A 19,409-nucleotide genomic window follows, 5' to 3' on the forward strand; every position below is an offset into this window, starting at 1 on the left:
AGCAATTCTCATAGTGCCGAGAATATAGGGTTTATTATTTTCCTAGTTGCAGCTGATACTCATGCACAATCCAGCATTCCTTCTAGGCAGGTGAGAGGATAGCCTGCCATTACAACAGGAGTTCTTCTGAACACATACTTTTTCTAGTATTTATTGAAAAACTCAGAAGAAAGATTTGGCAAAAATCATAGAATCGTAGAGTGTTTGGATTGGAAGGGACCTGAAAGATCTTCGAGTTCCAACCGCCCTGCCATGGTCAGGGGCACCTTTCACTAGATCAGGTTGCTTAGAACCCCATCCAACTTGGCCTCGAACATTTCCAGGGATGAGGCATCCATCTCTGGGCAAGCTGTTCCAGTGCATCACTGCCCTGACAGTAAAGACTTTCTTTCTAATATCTAATCCAAACCTACTCTTTTTCAGTTAAAGTGATTCCCCCTTGTCCTGTCACTACATGACCTTGTGAAAAGTGCTGTTCCAGCTCTCTTGTAAGGCACCTTTAGGTACAGGAAGGCTGCCCTAAGGTCTTCCCACAGCTTTCTCTTCTCCAGACTGAACAACCCCAACTTTCTCAGCCTTTTTCCATAGGAGAGGTGCTTCAGCCTTCTAATTAAATTTGTGGCTTCCTTGACTTGCTCCAGCAAGTCCACATCCTTCTTAAGTTGTGGCCTGAGAGCTGGATGCAGCACTCCAGGTAGGCACTCATGAGAGTGAGGAGATGTCTGGAGTTGCAGCAAGCTGCTATGATGTTTCTTAGAAGGATTTTATAGAAGAGTTAGCCAAGACCATCATTGTAAAATGACTCTTTGATCTTAGAATTCTAACAGCATCACTGCATGGAGTTTTCTGGTTAAAACAGTGGCTTTCTCATATACATAAAAAAGATAGCAAATTGCTTTTAAAATGTATCACTAAGAATCTATTGTATCAGTGGTATTTTGTACATGTTTTATTATCAAGAATTGATGCAAGTCCTATTTCAGTTGTACCATATTTCTGCACTTAGTAAGAGTAAAAAGTAGTTTTTGTGTGCTCTCACTTTGAGTATCAACTTCATTGAAAAAATATGGTGATACTTTTGTTGAGGATATTAGTGTTTATTTCTTGCTACATTAAAGGAAAATCATAATAATTCTTTGTGGCTGATGTAGTAAGGTGGTCAGTCCAAAAATTAAATCAGCTAAGTGGAGCTAGATTCTTTAATAGAACTTCATGCAGGGAGAAATTCCCCTAAATAAACACAATATTTTCTTTGAATAAAGTTTAGAAGACATGCCATTATATTTCATCAAGATGGATTTTCAGCTTTCAGCATCAAGTTAACTAGTATCCTCTAAAATTCAGCTGCGGTATTTCACATGACTTACAGCAGCAATCTGTGAATGTTGACTATTTATACCAAAGTGTACTTCATTTTTTCACTTGAAGTGACCCTTTGCTTCATCTGTCTTATGTCATGCACTTCTGTTGCACTGAGATGCTTCTCTTAAAGAGCAATTAAAGCGAGTCAGCAGCTTCATTTCTAACCACAGTCATTAGCAGGTGAACACCAAGACTAGTAAACTGGAATTTTTATAGCTAAGTTGTGCATAGTTTTATTATTTATTTATTTATTTATTTAGTAGTTATTTAGTGGAGGAAATTTGATGAGCTCCAAGCAGCAATGGTTTGTCTGTGAGCAACCACATGAAACTGCCTGGAAATTTTGCAATTCTCTTTTCATGGTTTTCATATAAATGTCTAAAAAATATGCTAGCTTTTACTTAATGGAGTTTTAAAATTCATTTTTAAATGAACATAGATAATAAGGCCACAGGGGTAGTGTCTCCTTTCTGGACAAAGGAGGCTGAGGTTTGGTGGTTCTTGGAGCAAATATTGCTCTTAGGACCAGGCTTGTGGGTGGAGGGCTTTAGTGTGCCTTTTGGGGACTCTAGTGTTTGTTTTAGAGTACATCAGGGTTAAAAAGACTTCCTGAACCTGTCAGCCAGAATGGAACCAAATATTCAAGGAATATTTAATATTTATTCTGAAGGTCAAATATTCCTGCACTATCAATATTCTATTAAAAAAAAAAAAAAGAAGAAAAAATTGTGTGTCAGGAATGCATTTAGGAAGAAAACCCAGTGCAGACCCCAGAAGTTTGTCTGGAGGATGCAGAGAAAAGTTCCTTTGTGCCAGATACAGGGATTTAACATCATAAAGTTATTTCATGCTTTAGGAAGGAAAATAAAGCACATGAAAACTATGTAGAAACACTAAAAGGCAGTAAGATTTCAGAATAGGCTAGAGAGTTAAAGTGACTGGTAATATGGACTGAAAACACAGCCCTATTTCCAATGGAAGACAGTTCTTAATTTTGCCATTGATTTCTGCATCTTGTATAATGGCTCAGTTATTTATGAAAATAATCCTGCCAGAAGATTATCCAGAACAGCTACTTTGGCATGGATCCATAATAATAGCCCTCTTACATGAAGTATTCCTATTTTTGCATTTAGTTTTTGATTTTACACCAAATTTGTAATATTGTAACTGATAAGAGTTTGTTTTCTTGTGTTTGTTTTCTTGTCTGTGTATATGTATGTGATCATCTGTAGTCTCTCTTAACGATGATATGACCATTATCCAGCTTTGAAATAAATGAGTTTAGAAAGTAGTTCCATGATAACAATGCACACTTGAAGAAAACTGGGAAAAAAAAAGTTTCATTACTCTTACTTAATATCATAAGTATGTTGACTTAAATCTGTGTTTTGAGAAGAATGAGAAGGAAAATTGTGTTGGACTATTTCCTTTTTTTTCTTGGAAGCATTCAGGAGGCAAACATTTTAATTTCCAAAATGTAGACTGCGTTCTTGCAATTCTATCATGTAGAACAGACAGATAATTTATTTTTAATTTGGAAGTCAGGTGTCATTTTGCTATGAGGAGGAAAAATAAGGGGAGTTTATGTGGTTTCCTGCTTCTACCCCAAGTACCTATGACATGTCCCCTTACAATGGATTTTCCTTTCCCAAGATAGGCTGTTCAGAAAATTGGCTGAATTTTCTTATGTCCCCCACCAGAATGGGGTATCTTCTGACTGCCCTGGGGTTGGTTAGAAAGAGAAGTCATGCAAAGTTGCTCATATTATGAAAACAAGCCAGTCTAGACCTTTGAGCTGATAATTCCCTGGCACAGAGACAGCAGTTCTTCAGCCCATGGCTAGTTGACATGGAGATGAGAGAACTTTACACTCCTTCATTGGAATGTATTCCTAACCTCTTCCCTGTCTATGAACTGATGCTCTTCTGAAGAAACAGTGGGAAATGAATAATGATATTTATTGTAAACAGTTTAAGCATAATTTTAATAAAACAAAAACCTTTCTTTTCATTGATTCGTTGCCATAATAGAATTTGCGTTAGTGAGATAGTACGAAGTTTAACTCTCCTACTCTCCTATCTCTTTTTCTTTTTTTTTTTTTTTTTGAGACAACTTAATCTCCACTGTTTTTGTGGAGAGAGAATTAACCAAAGAAAACATGCAGCTAACTTAAGTTTCCACAAAAAAGATATCACACCCTATTTTTCCAGTGAGAATAACTTCAAGCAGATTTCAGTGTAACAGACAAAACAGGTCAGAGTCCATTTCGAGTTAAATAAAAATGAAAAAAAAAGTTGTAGATAATTCTAACATTGTCTATTTTAAAACCGAACTTATAGTTGGGAAGGACACTCAATTGAAATTATTTGTGCATTTTGGGAATTAACATCTATATTTTTATATCAATTTGAAACCATAGAATTTTAGAAATAAAATGCAATATATTTATTAGTCAGATATTGTAATACCTGTCAACTACAATTAGTGACAATTCAAAATAGCATGTGAATGTAATTGCAGTAAAATATGACATCTTAGTATTCTTGCCTCAAGTCCCTGAGGATCTTGCATACCACTTCTCTCATGTTGTACTTAACTGACAGCTCTCATTTCTCTTTTTATTTCTTGACAGGCAAAAAATTAGTTGGGTGGAAGGTTACTTTTTGAAAGTTTTAAGTCATGTTTTGAACTGTCCTTGCATTTATTACTTCCCAGAATCTGTTTGTCCAACAAGAATTCCAGTGGCAGCTCGAGATGAAAAAGGATTTGACATTCTTGTAGGATTAGGTGTGAAGAAAAAGGTTAAAAAGAGAATTCAAATACCAACCACTAATGCAAAAGCTTATGAAGTAACCTCACGTGTTGACCTCTCAGAATTAACAAGGTATTAAATATTATAAATATGCTTCCATATTCAGTAAGATGTTTTTGTTTGCTTTGAGTGAGGACTTTAAGATTTATATGAATGTTCAAGTACTGTCTTGTTTTTTCCACCCTTCCCCCTTTTTTAGGAACGTGTTTCCAGAAGGTCTCCCTCCATCCTATGTGTTTGTTTCCACTCAAAGATTTAAAGTAAAAAAGACATGGGATTTATGGAGAATTCTGAGTCTAGATAAGAGACCACAGATAGCAGTCACTATTAATGGAGAAGAGAAAACATTATCATTCACTACAACAAGTTTAATAAATGGTACACAAGTTATTACTTTTGCTGCACCTCATGTAAAGGTAAGGAGTATGTCACTATCATGCTGGAATACTTCTTTAGATACACATTATTCCACTATTCCCCTCTTTGTGCAAACCAATTTTATTGTTTTCTAGTATAATCTGACTGTTCTGTCAGTCTTTCTTCAGTAAATTCCAGTGAAGTATTCCACTCTTGTAAGAAAGATTGTCTTAGCTGCAGATGAGACAGAGGAATGGAGATTGAATCACTCTATTCTTGCCTTTGTAGCAGGAATACATGCAGCCCAGAGATTGCCCTTCCTGCTACAGGGAGTGTTATTTAAGTGAACGGAGAGGGCTAATTCAGCAAAGACTGGGAAAAATATGCTGCTGGAGCACTTCATGGCCAAGTGGGTTCAACTTTTCTGGGAAGTCGAGGCCCGCATTCAAATCCCTCCTACAAATCAGGCTGAAGGAATTTTAAATATAAATCCTTGGTGAAGGAAGGACTCCTATCCAAGGAACAGGTCTTAACTACTAAGCTTTTTCTAGGGAGAGGTATTTTATTCTTCTGGTACTGGATGGAGAATTTTTGCTTTTTCTTTCCAAATTTCCTTTGCCTTTTTGTAGTTATTAGTAGGCAAAATATTTTTTTTAAGAAGTTGTGTTAAACTTGATTTACTGGAAACTGTTAGAATATTCAGTTGCAAGTCAATAATTAATTTGTATTTATCTATTTCTGTGACCTGCTTATTCAAGCAGTCCCAGATATCCGTGAACTTGACCATGAAAACACAACTTTGGTGGTTTTTCTTTTTTCTTTTGTGTTTCTCCATGCTTGCCTTGCTGTTATGGAAAACAAAAATTTCATGGCCTTTTTAGACCTGTGTGTCTTTAAACACACTATAAAAGTCTATATACTCTTAATGAACATTTTTCCTTAATAAACCTTTATGATAATTTATCACTTTAACTGAAAAATGGAAAGGTTATATATTCTGATCTGTTGTTTCTTTTGTCTTGTAATGAGAGCCATTGCAAATAAATAAAATACAATCTGCAAAAGAAAATAAAATAGAAAAAGAGGTGCTCTCAAAGAGTGTTTATTATTAAGTGAAGTATGCTTAATTTCTATTCAGGTCTAAAAAAGGTGACAGATTTATAACATACTGAAAGATATATGTTTCAGTTTACCCTTATACATACCAAGTTAGTGTGGGATTAATCTCTGTGCAATTTAGCATATAGGCTAGGCTTGGTTGAAGAGCTAGATTGTTTTTGAAAGCTTTAGAAACCTGGGGTTTTGTGAGAGAAATGTCTGGTTTACTCATTGCAATATTGGGATTCTTTCTGCCAATATCACACCTTTTTTTTTTTTTTCATAAGAGTAACAGTTTGTTTTCACCATGATTGATAATCTGAAGTGTTTGAGACCTTATACCACTGCTGAAAATTAGGCTTCTGGCTGCATATTTTAAACAAATGCAGGTTTGAGCATGTTCAAGGTCACCGACTATAAAGAACTCTATCTGAGTTATAAAAGAATTCTGAAATAGGGATTAATTATTAGCAATTGTCATATTTTCAATTACAATGTTAGTTGGTGTGGCTAGCACAGGTTTTTCCCATGAGAAATTTTCTTGTGTTTTGTAAATAAAGTTTGGATGTTGTTGGAACAGTGTCCCAGAACTTGGGCAGTGCAGGCCTGGCCAATCAGGCCTGGGGGAAGGCTTCTGACTGACCAATCTGGGTGACTTTTGAGAACTCTATATATGTGATGAAATCAAAACAATAAAGGTCATTCCTTCTTGCCACTGAGAACTGATGCATTCATTACTCTGCTAGCTGCTCAACAGCGACAAGTTGGCAATACTTTATTGGCCTATACAGTTTACAATTATTTGTATGTAAAACTCAAAACCATTATAATCTCAACCATTAACAGTAGTTTGATTGTTGAAATGCATTTTTATTGTTATTTAAATTGAAGACATGTTTTTTTAAACACTGCTCTTTTCTTCATTTTTCTTAGACATTGTTTGATGAAGGATGGCATCAAATTCGCCTCTTAGTAACAGAAGAATTTGTAACTTTCTATATAGATGGCCAAGAAATTGAAACAAAGCCATTACATCCTGTTTTAGGTATTTACATCAGTGGCCTAACCCAAATAGGAAAGTATTCTGGAAAGGAGGAAACAGTACAGGTAGGCATATTCTAAAATGACTGTAATTCAGTAGTTCTGCTGTAGGTTAACATAGCATTGGTGTCTTCTATTTTCTTGAGCTCACTCTTCTAATGTGCAGTAGCCTGAAATTAGGAAACAGCATTTTAATATTTAAGAGAGAGCAGAAATGGTCAGAGAGAGAGCAAAAATGGTCAGGAGGACTTAGCACAACTGCTGTATCCTGTGACATGAATGCTTAATTGGTCTCACTGATTTCAAGGACAAAATGGATGCAACATGCTTACCTGAGTTTGGGAAACAATGTCTCAAAGTAGGGAATTTCCTCTGTGCATGAAATTTGTGTATGATTTCCTTCTGTCAGTGTATGGGTTATGCTGATAAAAGTGAAGAATTTTGGTGGTTTCTTTTTCCTTGCTTTGCAGTCGTGATAGTTTATGCTAGAAAAAACTGACAGTGATTTCATTTTTTTTTAAGATACCAACAAAGCAGAATGGAGCAAACTTTTATTTACCTGATGCCAGTGTTTTTATTGGTTGCTTTTTACAGATTTATGTTGTATACTAAACACTAAGCACTAGGGAATCCTAATGCTTCAGCATCCTAATGATGCTTCACCAGAATTTACTAATCCTGCATCTAATATAAGCAGGTCTGTATAGAAACATCTTCCCAGGTCTGTTAAAGTAAAAAGGGAAAGGTTGGGTTTGCCTGTGCTATTGTTTCCTCAATGATGTTGGCAGCCAGTGCAGTTCATGATCCATGTGCTTGGATTTATTGCCAAGGAGTATGGATGGTGATTTCTGTTATTTAAAAAAAATTCTTAGGTTGATTATTTTTATTTAAATAATTCTGTTGCAGAATGTTTAATTGGTTTCATGTTTTAATCATTGTGAGTAGCCTGAATAAAAATATTTCTATGTATTTAATTGATTTTTAGCTGTAGTGAACACACAGACCTCTAAAGAGTCTTTTATGTTTGGAATTACAGTTTGATGTACAAAAACTTCGAATCTACTGTGACCCAGAGCAAAATAATCGAGAAACAGTCTGTGAGATACCAGGATTTGTGAGTATGATAGATGAAGTTTGGAGGACTAGTTGGTGTTTTTTTATAAATCACTTTTTAAAGCAGACTTAGTGAAGTTTTAAAATAAGTCTGTCATATCTTATGTTCTCTGCAATTTATCAAGGAGTTGAAGCCAAAAGATTGCTTTTTGCCATTTTAGTTTCACTCTATGTTGTTGTAAATTAAATTAAATTTGGACTTTACCCATGAAATTCTGGACTCCTTCAGCAAATAAAAATGTTGGATGATCTTCAAGGAGGAATATGTGTTTTGTGGTTTTATCCTGTGAGAGTGTGCTTGTGTCAGAATTCCTGAAATAAGCAGAGGCTGTATGTACTAATTACAGCCCAAATTAATCCCCTTTCCCAGAGATACTTAGCTGCATAGTAATTTTAAGCTCCTTCTATGATCCGTGGAAAATGGTAACTTTCTCTAGGGGTTGCTTAAGCCAAAAATTGAATACAGAGGAAGCTTTCTCTGTCCACAGAGTGTATGAAATCTGTAGTGACTGTGTTCATTAGAATACTCCTGTGGGCTGTGCAGCTAATGCTGGCTACTAAACTATTAAGACAGACAATTTCATGGTTGCTCTGCTGAAGTATTCGGGGATGGATTGTTCTATACTGTTGCAGATACTGGAACAAAATTGACAGCAGAGTCTAATGCAGTCACAGGAAAGCAAGAAAGAGCCAGCCTTGCCTCTGTGCTGCTCTGTGATTTCCCAGAGGCTGGATTCAGGCAGAGATCAGAGATTTCAGAAATATTTTGGTACATTCTCTGACATGAATGAATAAGCAGAGGAAATTTTTGATAAGATCCTTCTGGTAGAAGGTTTGACCCAAATCTAAATATTTACCATGTAAATATTGACATGGTTTAGTATTAATTTCATATGCATTGGTAGCAGCTGCACATAAGCCTCAGAAAGTCTAAAAATTTGAATTATAATTTCTTGACAGTTACAGCCCATAAGTTATGATAGGTTTTGACAGTGTTTACAAATGAATGGATTTTGCTTTTTACAAACATTGCTGTACTCTTAAACTGTGTTTCTTCTTGTTTCAGAATGGAGAGGTAGGCTTGATCCTAAACTACTCAAACTCAGTTTAAGGTAGTATTTGTCTTTGTACAAGCTTCTTAATATTCTAGGTAATAAATACTTTGTTTTCAAAAGGGGACAGAGATTTGCTAAGCTTAAGGTTTCCATGCTTGAACTCTAGTCAGTAGACAAAAATATTTTTTCTGAAAAAGCACATGTTTATTAGAATAAATGGTCTGATGTTTTCCCCCAGTTCAATTCAATTGCTTCTGTTTGCAGGGCTGGACACCTGCAAAGGGCTGGGGGGTATGCCCAGTCAGGTAGCTGTTACCTGCACTGTGCTGATGGAGCTACCTGAACAGGAATTTATCTGAAGGATTAATATGACAGCTTCCCTAACATTCCTTGTAACTCCCAATTTGTACCATTGCAAAGAAATCATGGATTTGCACTTTCATCAATCATTTGACTCCAAGAAATAATTACGTTCAAAAAACATCTTAAAAGTGTCATTATTTTAGAAAATACGAGTAAAATGCTATGGAAAGTTTTAGATAATAAATAAAAAATCTGTTTTTTTGTTGGTTGGATTCCTAAACTTTTGCCTTTCCATAGCACTAAGAACTTGATGGCTTAGTGCTGCTGGGTGAAAAAGAATTCGCTGAATGTAACTTCAATGTACAGCTTTAGTACAGATGTACCTATAATAGATTGGATTTAGTAGCTCTCCCCTTGCCTGCCTCAGTAAAGCACTGAGGTTTTATGGGGGGCTTAACGGTGAGAAGTAAACATCACAAAAAAAGAAAAAATTCTAGAGGGTTATGTGATCTGTCAAGGTTTAGTGTTTACTGCTGCAGGGAGCATGGTTTGGGGGAAGTCACCTAATGGTCTTTGTAGAATGGGCACTCTGGGGACCAGAACCAGTGACCTCTAGGAGTAGGTGGTACCAGCTGTGTCCCACCTCTCCTCAGGTAGCTTCATAGTTGGAACACATGCCTAGGAGGTAGGAGACTGGAATTTTTTGTTCTTTGCAGGCTTGCTACACATTATCATGTGTAGCATGCCAATGGTTGGGATCATTATGCTATACATGTTATTTATTACATTCTTTTACAGATCTTTTAATTGTTATATTTGAGAATTGATCACACTTCAAATCATGAATATAAATTAGCTAAAAGAATTTTTCATGTTGCAAGATTTTAAAAAACAGCTACAGGTGTCAGCTCAATATCGGTGTATTTTTTTCTTTACTCTGGGTAAAATGATTTCATGCCTGAAAAGCAGGTAGAGGGCAATATACAGATAAGCAGAAGTTCCAGCTGAACAATGGAGGGAATGTCAGGACCTAAGTGAAAGCCAGCCTAAGGAAGATCAGCTTCGTGTTATGGTAGGTTTGTTGACTGCTTTTGGCACATGTGCTGATGGCTGTTTTCACTCTTGGTAGTGTATGAATGGTCCCAGTGATGTAGGCTCAACTCCTGCCCCCTGCATATGCCCGCCAGGAAAGCAAGGACCTCCAGGCCCAAAAGTAAGTCTCTGTTCTGTCCTGTTGATCATATATGACCCGTGTTTCCTTGCTACTCTTCAGCAAATGATGTTGCAATGTTAAATGTTTGAGGATGAAATGATTTTCTAACAGTAGTTTTTTAATGGAGAGGGGGGTTTCTACCTTCTTTGTAAAAGAAGGAACTAGATGCTTAGTGGGAGAGTTCCACGTTAACTGTGCTGATGACCTCCTTTCAGTGGTGATGAAGAACTGAGAAGTAGACTTGAGTTGCAGCAGCCTGACTCAGCAAAAGCAAATCTTCAGTGTTTTGCTTTAGTACTTAATAACTGTGCTAAGCAGTGCTTACAGAATTATTTATAAGTGTAGACAAGAAAACCCCAAATCAATTGTCCTTAATTAAGCATATGAATAAAAAACTTCTCTACTGTCATCATAAAAGAGGTTACAGTATGCTCTAGCTACTTCAAGTTGAAGGGCTTCTTGATACAGTGGAGAAGCTTCCTGATCAGGGAATTGAAACCCACAATACAGAGATCATCATTATTGTTTCATGTAATAGAACTTCTGTGGTATTTTACCTTTTTTATTCTCTTTTTGCCATATTTGAGAAAAAAAAACAGAGCGAGAATAAAGTATTTATAAAAGAATTAAAAACCATTTCCTGTAAAGTGTGAAGGAATATGAAATGTCAGAACTTGTATGACCTATACCTACTGCCTTATGTGCAATTTTTCAACTACAATGCACTATAATATCTATTATACTTATTGCACTTTGCTGAACTCAAATCAAAGCTGTTAGTAAAATAAACGGAGAAAGTCAATACTCTAGGAGGATATGTTGAGTAGGAAGTTAAGTTCCTGCTTTCTCCCCATAAACATGAAGCCTTGGGATGCAACTTTTCTTTTACTTTAATCTGGTGGTAACAGTGGTTATCAAAATAACTGTAAAGGGCTTTTAAGAGAACAAATAAAAATATCTTTTTCTGACAGCAATTGTGGTGAGGAGTTTATTATTTTGCAGGTTTTAGTCCTGGCTCTTGCCTTTTTAGTGCTTTTATCTTAAGAATTAGGCTCAGCTAAAGCTAGTGAGAGATTTCTTCAGAAAAGAAGAAACATCATTAATTAAGTTTTGATAAGGATTGTTTCATCTATTTGATGGAAAGTGTTTCTATTTCTATTGATTAAAATGCTAAAAGACTTGAAAGCTTTTAATTTGATGGGTCAAACTTATGCTGTAACCAAGTGTGTGTTCACTTCTCCAAGTACTGCACAAGAAGTTGGGGAGAATTTTCCCCCAAAAGATCAGTTCTTTTCACTGTAGGAATTGCTCCTCAGTAAGAGGTCTCTGGGCTTGTAGAGACTGTTTTGTGGAATGTGTTAGGGTTAAGCTTGCTTTGTGCTAATTTTAAAATACTCTTATAATTTTAAAATGCTTATATATTTTGTGTGTTCATGTGTTGCTTCTCCACAGGGTGACCCTGGGCAGCCTGGGAATCATGGTTATCCTGGTCTGCCTGGTCCAGATGGTAAGCCTGTGAGTACTAAAAACTTAGTCATATATAGTAAATGTAAAACTAACAGGAGAAAAAACATGGAACACAAATACCAGATTTTCAAATTTAGATGATTTTGTCTCCATTCTTTGAACCTGTGAATGTCATTTAAGCACCATCTGCATGTAACAGTTCTATGAATATGTTAATCATACTATTTTTGTTTCAAGGTTCAATACTGTAAACAAAAGTTAGGTACTGTTGTAAAGCAGAGAACAGGCTATGAGTGCTCCTCTTGGTTTTTGCATTACTTTGCAGCAGTTATGTCACCACTTTCATTCTTTGCTCCTTGAGATGTTGTTCACTGGAAAGCACTTCAGGGCACCTAAAATACTATTTTTTTAGGGATTGCTGCTTGGTTCATGTAATTTCTGTGTAGGTTACCTCGAGTAGTCCATCAAAAGATGTAGATACACATGTAAAATGTTAAAAATATAGATATATTTTTAGTTCCAAACTGCTTCATTTAACTGTGGTGATTCCATTTGTAAGCAGAGTTAGTTTAACAGGAAGTAAATAGATAGTGAAAACAAGAAATGTAATTGTTTCTAAAAATTGAAAATATCTCTGTTTTAAAATATGGGACTTGTTAATATTGAAACGTGACCATGGTAGGCCTGATGGCCCAGATAAGCAGTGTGTACATGAATTTTTCATCAGTCCCACAAGCAAATATCTTCATTTTTCTTGTGATATAAAAATGTTTTTATATTTTTTATCTTGTCTTAAACAGCTTTTCATAGCTATTAGCTTCAGAGTTTTTTTGAACCAGAATTAGAGAAGACAATCTGAATTGAAATTCTCAGTGCTTTAAAATACTGGATTTTGATTTTAGACAATCCTGAAAATACAGGTTTTAAAGTATTCTGAGGTGGGAAAGTGCATTTAAGTCAGAATAATTTTTCACTTGATCATTGGTGGTGCTTAAGCTTATGAGGAGCAGTTCTGCTCTCCTTTACAACACAGGTATACAAACTGTCTGAATGTGGAGTTGCATGGGAGAAAGTGTCTATCAGAGTTTGACCACGCTGATTTCTGGAAACACATTTGCAGTATTAATAAGCATAGCAGAGCTGCCTTTAATCCAGCTAAGTCTGATATTTTGAAAAATAATGTAATATCATGTGAGCTTTAATGAAGGCAGAATGGACTGTATATTGCCAGGGAAATTTCAGTTTCTGTTATCTCTTTTAATAAATAGATTAACACTTCATTTCTGAAGTGCCTGGTCAGCTACAATAGTATTGTCTTAGAAACAATTTGTTATGATTCTTTCATACTTTTATGAACAGACTTCCACTTCAAGGCTGTTTATCTTCCCATAAGCACTGAAATTTGTAACAGCATGAGTTATGAAGGAGAAAGAAGTTGATACTATAGACCGACTGTAACTTTGTAATCTGGCAGAAATGGCTTATCTTTTCCTGCAAGTGAGTCATAATGTGCATAGATGGGCATTCTCTGAACATAAAAAAGATTACCAAAAGTATGTCAGAATGAGAATCAAAAAGCCTCACTAGAGGAGAAATTGTATCACTTTGCTGAAGAACTTATGTTATTTAAAGTGCTTACAGTTAAATCCTATAGCTTTATTAACTGACTAACATTTTTGAAATATCAGTTGCAGTTTTTGCACTTGTTCTTTGTAAGGACATAATTGCAAACCAATTAGATCATCTGCAGCTCTGGCCAATGTATTATTTTCCTTTCAGTAGATTCTTGGGTGCATTCCAGGTGACTTTTTGGCCATGAATGATGGGAGACCCTTTAGATGCACTGTGCAGGAAAGCAGATTCCTCTCTCTGTCTTTTTCTTTCTATTTTACTTTTGTATTTGCTAATACAACTAGTACGTTTTCTGTGCTGTCAGTGATTTTTCTTGTTTAGGGAAACTTTGCTAATGAATCTTTTTAGCTTTATGTCCTGGGGAACTCTGAGAAACAAGCATTTAATTCAGATAGCACCATAGGCATACAGGTAGTTTTGTAGTCAGTCTTGTTTAATCAAATGGCTTTTGCATGAAAAGCTTTTCCTGCAGAGTCAGTCTTTTCTGTTCCCAAACACATTTTTATGTTCTTCTCTAAAGTTATTCCAGTTTGCCTGTCTGGTATTAATTTTCTTGGAACAGTATAACTGGTCAACAAAATGTTTCTTCCTCTGAGAAAGGTTTTAGGCATGCATTTATATTACTATATGAAACTGATTTTTAAAGTAAAATATCTAATAAAATCTAGTTTATTGTTTGTGAGCTGGCTAGATTGTTCTAATACTTAAAGTTAGTTTTAGTGCAGAAAAATTGAAAACAATTCCTGCTAATATCTTCAATCTTACCAGAACATAATTGTTTACCTGGTGTTATCCAGTAAAATTGTTTGCTCTAATATTTGGGGAAGTGACCATAAACATGACTTTTAATCATTTAGTAAATGTTATTTTTACTAATCTTGTTTAGAGTATCTCTGTTTTTTCACTTTAATTGCCACCTGTGTTTATTTTCTGATACATACAGAAAAGATCAATTAAAGAATCTGTAAAAAAGCATGATAGTGACAAGCATAAGTAATGAAAATACATTTTTTTCAATCAAAAATGTAATTCAGAACCTGAAATTACTACATTTTCAAGAGAAAAGCACTGATAAATAAGTGCAAGGATAAAAACAGTATTTGAATCTCAACTGGAATTCATTTCAATGAACATTCAATGAAAGAAGCAGTTGGAATGACTGCTAGCCCTGGAAGCTCTCAGCAGCCTGACTGTGTGGTCACAAATCCATTTTTTATTCCAAAAGATGCTTCGTACTGGGAAAAAACTCAAGGTGCAAAATAAATTATCAGCGTCTATGCAGTGATCACATGTGGTTAATAGAGGCGATAGGTTATCAATCTGCTGACAGAAATTGAAAAAAAAACCACTTGTCAATTTTGAACTACAAACCATGCAGCTGGCAAATCTGAACAATTTTGCAGTGTTTCATTTAGTTTTATTCATGAAAGTTTGGAACAATTTGCCTTGTCTTCACAGTGTGTACAATAAAATAAAAGAAGAAATGAGAAAGAAAAACAGTTTTAAAAAAATCTGGTGAGACAATTTACTGATATATGCAGATATAGGGTTCATAAGGTATCAAAAGCCTCACATAATAAGTAATATCTGATCATTCCAATATATTTTTTTAAAGATTACAGAACACATTTAGGGCTGTATTATCTAGAGTTTAATATCTGTTGACCAACTGAGAACCAAATATTTTATGATGTACTTACTATACTTGCAATGAAGAGCTATTTCAACAACACTTTTGTAATAAAAATGGGTAATAGTTTCACATATGCATCGAAACCCTTATGCTGTTGCATGGTTTGCCTGGCATTTAAGTTGCTATAAACTGTGCAGCTACTTTTTTCAGAAAACTTTGGTAGAGTTGATAATTCAGCAATGAAATGCTGCTCTCAATTCCAGAAAAATGCATATTCTTTAGTAACACTGTGACCTTGTTATTGTAAGAGAAAATCTTTTTGCTCTGTTCTAATACAGTCATGTATAGGCTTCCCTGAGACCCAGTAGTCTGAGATCAGAGCAATGCCTGATGCTGACTTGTACTGCAGAGACAGCTATAGAGTTCAGACAAAAGAGCATATCACTACCTGCAGCAGCTGCCAAAGGCAGAGGATATTGTAAGGATGAACATCTAAACAGTGAGCGGGAAGTTAGACTCCCTTGGTACAGCATCCTATCTCCCAACAGCCTGAAGCTTGGGAACTTTTGAAGCTGGATTTGGGACCTTTTATTTACTGATCTTGATGGGTCTTTTTTCCTCTGTGCTATTTGAGAACATTGTGTTTAGGCATAATATACTGCTAGGGCCTCTGAGTTATGAAGGCCTTGGCAGATGATGGAGGAAAGTGTAATGAAATGGAGAAATAATAAACATGGATACATGTCTGAATAGTTATAACAATTTCTGTCCTTTAAGATGTAATGTATTTTATATAAAGAGTTTGAAGACTTGTCTTGTATTGCTTTAGATAACTGTGCTTTAAAGATTTTCTGCAAGAAACTTACACAAGAGGTCTGCAGACCTTTCAGGGTGTTTTCCTAACGCCAAGTTAAATTTTCCTTTTGCAGCTGAATTCCATTATGCTTAGTTACATCACCCTACATAGTTGTTTTTACTTAGTGCTCATAGTCCTTGAATATCATTAGACCATTGCTGTTGATCCTTTGTTCCTTCCAAGCCAAATTGGGCTTGCTTACTTCAATGTCTTTCCCAAGTAGTCCTGTGTTTGAGCCTTTGTCATTTCTGTTGTTCATTGACTCCAAAAGCTTTTCATTAATGGAATGTGCGGTGCAGTTGTCATTGCCTTACCCATACAGCCTGTATTTTTATATTTGTCAGATGGGATATGCCTACAAATGCTGTCTGACCTTTCGTCCTTTAGGCATGCAAGTGCATTGAAGATAGACTTCTGAGGTTTACTCTGGTATTGCACCCAGAGTTCTTTGGAATTAATACTTGTCATATGTCCTTCTTGCTCAATTTTTTCCCTTACAGGCAAACTAACTTTCCTATTCCAGTAAGACTCTTAATTCACTGATGATGACAGTGTTGCCAATTTTTTTTGTCTTTTATATAAGTTCTTTGACCTAAGAAGTGTGTTCAATTTTTTTTCCTTAGAATTATTTGTAAATTATGGCCATTTTTGTTAAATTACAATGTTTCATTTTATCTGTGATTTTTTCAAATACCCAGCAATCTGAGACAAGGCTAATCTCGATGTCCTGCTGTTCATCACTTTCCTTTTAAGGACTTTCAGGCACTAGAAAATGATCAGTACTGTTCTCACCTACAACAAACTGAGAGCAAGATTTTGTATAACCCTGATTTCAGGTGAACAGATGTAACATAATGAATGTGAATATAATCAAAGTGCTGTGGAGTAGTGCTGACTGACATTGATGAAACATTATAGGTGGGATTCACTTTAAGACACATACATTTAGTATTTAAATGGTTACAGAGACACAGGGTGTCTAAATTCTCATAATGGTCAATAGATGTTTAACTATTATACCACAAGAGGTGTGGGATTTTTATGCTGTGAGGTATTTTGTCTTGCCCACACTGCAAAACAATTAATGCCTCCCAAATATTTTGTGCCACTGTCTTCTAACACTGGGTGGGTGTCTTAGGAATCTCAAATGGCAGGAGCATTTAGGCAGCTGGATTCAAAACTCAGTATCAAATTCAGAGTTGACTATAATAGTCCTCACACTATCTGTGTGTCTTCTGAAAAGTTCATGAGAGAAGACTGAGGCCAGATAAAAAGTATTATTTTTGGTGGCAAACTTTGTGTGTTCATCCTATTTAAAAGAGAACCTTCAGTCCTGAACTCATCAATTGAAAAGGGAATTTTCACTTCTGTCCTTTTTACATAAAATGGGAGCTATGGCACTGCTGTTCTTCCAGCATACATATGTATGTCACATAGGTACTTTCATTGAAGGCTTTGTGATTAGGGAAAGAGGATTTGAGCTGAGTTTAATGCAAAACATTTGTAGGTATTAGCATGTAAATTGATGATCCATCCTGCAGAAGGAGTAGTGATACAAATATATACTCGGTTTTAATGAAATCAGGGTTTTTTTTTTTTATTTTGTAGAAGGTATTTTTTAACTTGCCCAAACAATTGCTATGTTATTGGTACCAGAGAGTGATTCTAATTTTTGTTGCTTTCTGTGAATTTCCTTTTGAATCTTCTCTCTTTCAGCTATCCATTAAAAGAACACATTGACCATGTGTTTGATTTGTATTGAAATCACATTACAATATTTAGCCCTGAGCTAAATATGCCTTTTTGTAAGCTGAAAACTCTTCTGCTGTCTTCCATTCATCTTGTGATTTTGAAATTCAGTTCAGCCAGGAAATTGTCCTCTTCTACTTCTTCCCCTGCTCAGTTAGAGGGAGAAAGGAAAATGCATTGCAGAGTTCTAAATTATGAAATAAAGTTTTATTTGTATAGAATTATATCCTACAGAATGTCATACCAATTATTTTTTTAAGAAAAAAATGTATAAAATTTTAAAGGCATTTTTTTATTTGATGAATTGTTTCAGCTACCTGGGAGGCCTATAAGCACTCTGGGAATTGTATACCATTTGCAGTTAAAGCTGATTTTGCTTGAACTGCCTTGAGCACTAAAAGTAAAATGCTTGATAAAGGATCCATGTATGACAGAGACCTAGAATTCTGTTTACTTCTATATTAAATATTACCAGCTGGCTCATGGGGCAACTGCTCAAATGTCTTTTGGGAAGAGGGCACAGCAAGGAGTCTCTTGTGTCTAACCCAGCAAATAACTTTAGGTCTGTTTATTATTCCTAGGAAGGTCTGACTGATTCAAAGAAGAAATCAGACAAACACATTGCCCTCCTTGTATCGAAAAGGTTCAATTAGCTCCTTTTTACCAGTGTGGAAATCACCCCAGGAAATTTGGTGCTAAGATTTTAGGACTGAAACCCATTTGGAAATAGGATTATTGCTTCTCTCAGTTCAAATCAAGATCAAATTCTGGGTATTTGAAATTGGATAGCCCATTTAATGGAATTTATCAAATTTAGTTTTGTCTGCCTGTTGAAATGTCTGAACCAAACAGCCTTAGAGTATTACAGTACAATTTCTCTTCTTGTTTTACATGTTTTCTCAGTAAAATCCTCTTGGTAGTTCATTTTGTCCCTTGCAAGAACATGCTTTTAAAGGAGCTATGTAAAATTCATGTTCTTCAGTAATTTGCCTCTCTTAAAGGATTCTTTAAAGCCCCTGTTAATTTTGCATGAAAACTGGCAATCTTTGCTGCACTAAGTGAATCAAATCTACCAAAACATAGACAGGTATTTTGGATTCTGTAAAGGTTCTCTTGTTCTGCCAATGTTGATTTCTAGTAAAGCATTCCTGAAATTCTCTTTTCAACTCATGAATTATTTAGCATTTCTTTTTGTAGCCCAGTCATTCAAATTATTTTTTTATTGGCACAGCCTGTTATATACCTTCAAGTTCATAGCTAAGTGCTTAGTATTGAGAATGGAGTTTTTATTATTTAGTGCTTAGTATTGAGAATGGAGTTTTTATTATTTAGAGATATTATAAAACTAGCTCCATAATGTATTAGAACATACCTTGTTTGTTATAGCTGATTTCTGTAACTGGATATAAGCCTTTAAAAGTCCTGGCATGTTTCAGCTATTTTTCTTAACAGAGAGAGAAAAAATATGTGTACATATGTGGATTAGTTTTTGTTGGTTTTTTTTTCCAGTGGAAAATAAAACAATATGTTTCTTATGCTTTTGTGTAACAATTCTGAAATAACTGGTTTTAGCAAAAGTCTGGAGGCTGAGAACTTCAGCTGCAGATATGAAAGCTTTTGAAAGCTGAAAACTAAATCCCAAATGTATGATTGTGATAGCAGTTGCTAAAATCTGTGACCTAAAATTATAGGGTTGTGACAAAAGTTTTCCAGTA

At 35.3% G+C, this 19,409-nt stretch overlaps 1 protein-coding gene across 1 annotated transcript in view; it reads left to right on the forward strand.

The window, feature by feature from the left end:
* The window catches only part of COL21A1 (collagen type XXI alpha 1 chain), an 85,947-nt gene that overhangs the window by 23,398 nt on the left and 43,140 nt on the right, over positions 1–19,409 (forward strand). Inside the window, exons 4-10 of the mRNA XM_085056621.1 lie at positions 4,081–4,249; positions 4,377–4,593; positions 6,566–6,739; positions 7,710–7,787; positions 8,853–8,861; positions 10,274–10,357; positions 11,810–11,872. Coding sequence (XP_084912747.1) covers positions 4,081–4,249; positions 4,377–4,593; positions 6,566–6,739; positions 7,710–7,787; positions 8,853–8,861; positions 10,274–10,357; positions 11,810–11,872 — 794 coding nt within the window. The remainder of the gene's footprint in view (positions 1–4,080; positions 4,250–4,376; positions 4,594–6,565; positions 6,740–7,709; positions 7,788–8,852; positions 8,862–10,273; positions 10,358–11,809; positions 11,873–19,409) is intronic.

The sequence above is a fragment of the Lichenostomus cassidix genome, chromosome 3 (genome assembly GCF_008360975.1).
Source record: "Lichenostomus cassidix isolate B80296 chromosome 3, HeHo_3.0, whole genome shotgun sequence".
Classification (NCBI taxonomy): domain Eukaryota; kingdom Metazoa; phylum Chordata; class Aves; order Passeriformes; family Meliphagidae; genus Lichenostomus; species Lichenostomus cassidix.